Source organism: Phallusia mammillata, chromosome 6 (assembly GCF_965637545.1).
Source record: "Phallusia mammillata chromosome 6, kaPhaMamm4.hap1.1, whole genome shotgun sequence".
NCBI lineage: Eukaryota > Metazoa > Chordata > Ascidiacea > Phlebobranchia > Ascidiidae > Phallusia > Phallusia mammillata.
In genome coordinates this window covers 2,686,787-2,693,584 of record NC_137257.1, presented here as the reverse complement: position 1 = coordinate 2,693,584, position 6,798 = coordinate 2,686,787, and the positions used below count along the sequence as shown (strand labels likewise).

The window sequence follows — 6,798 nt, the reverse complement described above, 5'->3', positions numbered from 1 at the left end:
ACTTACAAATATCTTTAACCAGTACGAAACCGTTCTATGTTCGTAACTATACAAAACAATCTGACAAATATTGTGTATACCACCAGTTTACCACATGGTCCCAGTTACAATAATGCATAGAGATGTTCCGATCTACGTATCAACGGTGACCTTTGCCCCAGTGTCCAACCACATGGTTTGGGGTTAAAAACATGTTTGTGCGAAACGTAATTGACCCCATAAAATTCCCACTCCTCTCGCGAGGTGCTGTGAGTGGATTGTGATTCATTGTTGGACTGCACGTGTTTGCTAACGTCTCACCTCTCGTATTGTTGCGCATTCAAGGCCGCAAATATTTTGGAGCATGATATTTTTTGGGCTCATATGAACCCTGGGGTCTTGTTTTTGTATTGTTTACAGTTAGTATTTTGTAAAAGCCGATGAAAGTTGGAACCCCATATCATTTGGATGTATTTTAAACAGAACGTTTCAATTTTTGAACGATTTGTTACTTTTTTAAGTCGTTGTTTTTGAAATCTTATGATGCAGTAGTTCTCAAACTGTGCGTCGCGACGCCCTGGTGCATCGTTTGAATTTTCCAAGGGCGTCGCAGAATATTCGTTTCGTGGCTTTTTGTTGTTGTATCAATATAAACACGACTTTGGTAAAAAGTTTCTTCATTAACTTTTATTTGATGGTGCGTCGCAAACTTGTCCAGAGGCGTCGCAACAAAAAAGTTTGAGAACCACTGTTATATTGTAACTTAGGTTTTTCAAGAGAATATTTCAAGTTTTACATATACTTGTTGGTCCTTTGTATAAATGTGAGCCATGGTTTGGTTACGTGTAGCCCAAACTAGCTAGAATGTATTTAACTTTTTGAAGTTGAACTTTCTGTAACAAGCGTTTGGTATCCATGATAAATAAGTACATTAAAATTGGTTCTAATTGTTTGGCAGGTTTGTATTAATTTCCCTTGCAATTTACACTTGTCGTAAGCTGACGTTTTTGACTACAAATCGAATTTCATTTTACTAACATTGAGTGTTTACTACAGGATCTTTCCCGCAAATAGTCATCTTATGTCGACGATCACTAATTATATATGGAATTATCTATAAGAATAATTGACGAAGCAACTGTGCTTCCTAATCAGAATTAGTCAACAAATATTGTTTACCAATATACATCTATTTGAACAAGAACGACTGATGATGCCTTTATAGGTGAAATACATATGTCGTTAAACAATTTCTGTTGAGTGATTCTGATTAGTAAGAACTGTTGCTTCGTTAAATATTCTTTTATGTAACTAAGTATCAAAGTTGGCTACATTAAATTTCCCAGAAAATATTCTAAAAGAAACCTTTTTATACCAAATCCAAAACCAAATAGATTGAACACTCTTTGTTTTGCTTACATAGATATCTTTATTAAAGAAGGGTTGGAAATCGAAATAAAGGCTCGAAAACAAATGAAACTTGGACTTCTGAAATCCGAGCAAAACAAAACGGAAAGCATCGACGTTTGTGTCCACATATCGGGTCAAAACTGACCATTTGGCAAAACCCAACTTCAATAAGCAGGCTTTAGAAATCTCTTAATCACAGTTTGGTCAATACACGTACATGCATTAGAACATCTTGAGCAGTAACATCGGCCGTCCTAACTTAAAACACAGGAAAATGATTTGCGCTCTAAAGACGCCAGCAGTGTTTGGGCAAGCTTTCGGGACATAAAGGGGGATCATATAGAATATAAAAAGCTTTTTTGTTCAGCGTACCACACTTAGGGACTGAAAATAGTGGAACACAAATTGTTACTTTTGTATGTAAATGAATTCGAAACGTAAAAAGGTTGGGTACATGAAACACGTACAAAATGCTGTTTAGGACGAAATTACAAACCAATGTCCATGCAGCTTCTGGTTCACCGCTTTAGAAAGAAAAAGAAGAAATAAGAAAACTTTTACATGGCAATCGACACAGTCTTTAGTAGCAGGGAACACAAGGTGAATGTAGCACTGGACAAAAAGGAATGGAACATATATTAACTGGGAACAGTATGGAAAAAAGAGGCACTAAAATGTTTATTGTGGTGTTTTTCAACTATAAGTTTGAAGTCTGAAAGTTTGGAAGAATAGAGGGCATAGAACACTATCGTTAGTTGGGAATAATTAATCCCCTTTTGGGGAGGGCGCCGTGGCAATGTTTTGTAAGTAAAATGGGTTACTGGTAAAAACAAAAGGCATTAAAGACAACATGTCCTTACATAAAGGAATTGCAAATACAGAAAATTTATCCTTGAAACGGAAGTACACAAAATAAACACGCTTATGCGTTTTAATATATTAGGTTCGTACGTATATAGGCGCATCCATATTATGATTTTAGACGCACAAAATGCAAGTTAAGGGGTTTATGGCAGACTGAAACCTTCTGGGATTAATGAAAGCAGATTTCCCCCAAGTGAGACAATAGCTTGTTCGGTAAGAGAGGATGTCTGCTATGTTCCTACAGCATCGCCCTGTGCCTCGCTTTTTTTATTTGGCAGATGGTTAAACGCGCGCCCGAAATTTTCATAGACGGTGGGAGGGCTTAAAAGAGCATCGATAAAAAGCTATTATTTGTCCGCTTTTAAAAAAAATAAATGCGTACGATTTGCCGTAAACGTACATTACATCTTTACAACTTGGACCAGAACACTGTAAAAAACGACACTACACCTTTCATGTATCGAACGTTGAGGCCTTCCGTAAGCCGTACGCTAGCCCTATGCGACCTGCACGAATGGAAGCACTTTTAGGCCGCGTGCTCTGCCATACATGATGTGCCGAGTTGACTGTTTAAACCAGACTTGGACAACTAGATTTATTTTCGGTTTTTCAAATTAGATTAGAATTAAAATTAGAATTTTCTCAAAATCTAGAAATTAAACTAGAATTCAAACTAGAATTAGATTTAAGCCAACCAACTTTAGTTTGTTTCGAATTTAAACTTGTAGATTTGCACATTTAAAACAATACGATTCGGTGCATCTAAAACATGTTTAAACGAAGCTGAGTGCCAAATTTCACTGATAAACGTGTTTCAGTGATGTAGTTTGGTCTTGTTAATTGCATGGTTTTGTGCGTAATGGTTAAAAAATGCATGCTCACATCACATGCCTAAAAGTGCCGTTGGACAAACTAGCGATTTTGGGAAAACTGTGAATTAGATTAGAATTAGAATAAGAGCTTACTCGATAATTCTAAATTAGATTAGAACTAGAATTACCGCCATTTTGCTCTAATTTGCCCAACTAGACAACTAGAATTATCTAGTTGTCCAAGTCTGGTTTAAACAAGCGAGTTACACAAGGCCGCCCTGTTAGGCACCGATGTCGTGTTACAGCTCTGCCTTGGCATCGCTTGACTGTTGCTGCTGTTGCTGCTTCAAAAGTTGCTGCTGGTCCAGGATGAACTTGCGCAAGTGCTCGAACTTGGATTTGTAATCGTCGCGCTCCTTGGCGAGGGAATTGATTTGATCTTGAAGCTGCGATAACTGAAAGCAAAAAACATGGGTTAAAAATCGGTGCAAAATCCAAGGCCTTTTACACAACAACGTTTTGTTGAAAACAGCTAAAACAAACATGTAAGTGTAATGTCATAGTAGACTACAAGAATCTTATCAGATATGTACAAAATGTACTCAAAAAGAGCAGCAGACGATCAGCGTCAGTGTAACGTTTTATTTTTGAAAAACAGAAATATTAATTTCGCCTATTTGGGCATCGTCAGTTTCCGTCTAAAAAGAAAAGAACGATAAAAACACATAAAAGCTAAAACGGTAAAATACTACGGTAAAATACAGCCGCAAAATCAGACTAAAGCGATGAAAAACAATGGAGAAGGTCTGCAACTAACACCAAAGCTAACTGACTGTTAAAAAGGGGTGGCAATAAAGGCGCCGGTAGCAAGCGAAAAAACTAACACACATACTGATTTTTATTAGTTTGTGCCTTGCCAATGCAGGTGAGGCAATGCTTTGGAGATTATACCCCCATAAAAGGCCTGGTGTGCTATGATTTTTTACAAGAAACGGCTCAGGTTAAGGTTAATCTAAAGCCTTCTACAGTTCTTAAAGTGATTTTTACGGCTTTTTACCAAATGCAGGTTATGAGATACACCTTTAAACTGCAACAGTTATTTACCTGCAGTTGGAGAATATTCTTTTCTTTTTCCAGCATATGCCGTTGCATCACCCGTTTAGTTCTGCAACTCTGGGCGTAACCTCGGTTTTTGAGCGTCCGCCGCCGTTGCTTGAGCGCATGAACATCGTCTTTGCTGCAAAATAACACAAACTTTCATTACCGGTGGGTACAATGCACCGAGTGTTGTAACTCAAAGTAGGGAGCCATTACCATTTGACAGTAAATCAACGCACTAAATTATATGAATTCAAGGGTGTATTGTCACAGCCATTCAAGCTACGGTTATCACTGTTTACCTTAGCCCTCGCAAACAGCGGTTAAGGTCCCGAACAGTCATCTGGGTGAGTTGCTCGTCGGGTAACGCCGCAATTGCTTCTCCAGGCATCCCAGGTCCTCTATTCCCCGGCAGTTCGGAAGGAATTGAGCCAGCCGATTTACTTCGTTGCTTGCTATTGTCAAGCATCCCTGCAGTACTTAGTACACTTTGCATTTTCGAGCTCATCAATTGCGCTTGTACGCTCTCGCTCGCTAAGTCCAAAGTGGTTGTGGCAAAGTCCAAGTTGTTGACACACACGGAGCCGGCGTCTGTTAGGGCGCCCAAAAACATCCCTGAATTACACATTGCGGATCCGGGGTACGAGTTCGTGGGATTGTAAACTGCTGCTGTGGTGTTGTACATCTGTGCGTTGTCAATTTGCCCCAGAGGCGACGTGTTGCTGCTGCTGAGAGGCGAAAAGTTTGACATATTTCCGGCGTTTGTTAGCATCTGGTTTGGGCTTGAGGAACAATACGCCGATTGCATTTGAGTTGTCGGAAAAGTGACTTGTCCGTTTTGGAAGACAACATTCTGCGTCGGGTCGGGATGAGGGGCGATTCCGGCGCCGGAAAACTCTTGAAAATTCGCGAGCCAAGTCTCGAAGACTTCATCCTCGCCCGAGGAGACATCGTCACCGACGCTCATTGCCGCAAAACTGGGCATGGTTTGAGCGATGCTCTGCTGCTGGGATTGCATGGTCGGGTCCTGCGGCATATTTGACCGGGTTTCGGGTGGCGAAGACTGTCCGAGTCGTTCGTTTTGCTGCTGCATCTGCTGTTGTGTGTACCACTGCAGCTCTTCGGCGGTCGGTTTTCGCTCTAGCGGGCTGGGCGCGAGTTCGGACGGAGATTCGGAAAGCGACGAGCATATGTCCGAAAATGCAGTAGTTGTGTTCTTGTCGCCGGCCATGGTTTGACTTGTTGTGCAAAAACTCGCTACCATGGATCCGTTGTAACTTGTGTATGTGGCGTCGTAGCACTTTGCATCACTGAATGCGTTCGCCAAAGTGCTTTCCAACGACGGAAGGGCAAACGACTCCGACGTAGTCTTGCAGTCGTCTTGCATTTGAGACAAGTCGCAAGTGTTATTACTGTTGTTGCTGTTCCCGTTGAAAGGGCTGGACGGTAGGAAAGGATCGCAAGGGCTGGATTGGCTGAACGATGCTGTTTGATCGTGGAGTTCTGCTAGCGGCATGTCTCTTCCCGTCATAACTTCAGACGCGTACAAAGTGTCTGTGGCAACCATCCGAACATCAACTTTAAACTTGATCGCGCAAAATGTTTTAGATCCTTTTCTGATTGTTCAGTGAACGTGGACGAAGAGTGGAAAGAAGTGCACGTTTCAGTTGACGATTTCCTATTGTGCACTGCGAAAACAAAAAAAACAACATTTAAAATTAAACAAAGCGCCGACAAAACAGGCGGATGCAAAACAGTATGAAAATTTTTGACATATGTGCAAACGCTAAGCTCTCTTAAAAACCTGCGCTAAATGAATTCTCAGGGTTTATGCTTTCAATGCAGCAGTCTGGCTCTTTGCAGGATTACGCAATACAAATGGGCTGGGCTGAAGAAATAGCGCTAAAACTCAACCTGCAAACTTCGGCGATAAATCCAAATTCCCAGTTCAAAATTGCAACTAAAAGTGTCAATAAATGCTATCGGGCCTGCACTTGTGCTTCCTGCGTATTGCACAAGCCCGAATGAGCCAATGCCGCCGCGATTTCGTCACCGAAGTCGTTTCAACGAGGTCTGCCGGCTTGAGCAAACAGCTGACTTCTGTGACTGGGCCATGGCGCGCTCTTCAATTTATTCACTTGACAAACAGAGGAGACCGGCTCGCGAGGCCAATAGGAAGGCGTAGAGGCTAGATTGCTTTTGAAAGAAAGGCGCCTGCGCGTCACAAAACAACTCAGGATCAGCTGACCGATCCCGTTGCTCTAACTTTTCTCCTTGGTCCATCTCGCGTTAAGCCGAAGGCGCTATTTCTTCGTGTTTTCGCTCCTCTTTTCTCCTCCAAACCTGCTCTCGTTCTTTCTCTTTTAATACCCACTCCCCGCTCCTTTGCTATCGCTTTGTTTTCTCTGTCGCCCGCAATATACCTGCCTTTGTCGAGAGATCGGTTACTTGAACTGTTAAACCACGGAGTTCGCCATGGCAAGGGGTTGGGTCGGCAACTATTACAAAACCCCTGCAGTCTAACTCATTTTACCGCATTCAAAACACTGCGCTGTACACTTATCGTTTTCATTGCTCTCATTCGGGAAATATCACCGGCTCAAAAGCCAACAGCTTTCGCTGAATTCTTTATCTG

At 41.6% G+C, this 6,798-nt stretch overlaps 1 protein-coding gene across 1 annotated transcript; it reads right to left on the bottom strand.

Annotated features, from left to right (window-relative positions):
* Nucleotides 1–1,394: 1,394 nt before the first annotated feature.
* On the bottom strand, nucleotides 1,395–6,249 carry LOC145233995 (uncharacterized). The gene is made up of 4 exons (XM_080098766.1): nucleotides 6,078–6,249; nucleotides 4,466–5,851; nucleotides 4,170–4,302; nucleotides 1,395–3,520 (listed from the first exon to the last, which is right to left on the bottom strand). The coding sequence occupies exons 2-4, from the start codon at nucleotides 5,728–5,730 to the stop codon at nucleotides 3,365–3,367; spliced, it is 1,554 nt and encodes a 517-aa protein (XP_079954892.1). The 5' UTR covers nucleotides 5,731–5,851; nucleotides 6,078–6,249; the 3' UTR covers nucleotides 1,395–3,364.
* Nucleotides 6,250–6,798: the final 549 nt, after the last annotated feature.

Coding starts and splice junctions, on each gene's coding strand:
- LOC145233995 (XM_080098766.1), bottom strand. CDS start 5,730: ATGGTTGCCACAGACACTTTGTACGCGTCTGAAGTTATGACGGGAAGA. Junction 4,303..4,465: donor CGCTGTTTGCGAGGGCTAAG/GTAAACAGTGAT, acceptor GTTATTTTGCAG/CAAAGACGATGTTCATGCGC. Junction 3,521..4,169: donor AGAATATTCTCCAACTGCAG/GTAAATAACTGT, acceptor TTTTGCTTTCAG/TTATCGCAGCTTCAAGATCA.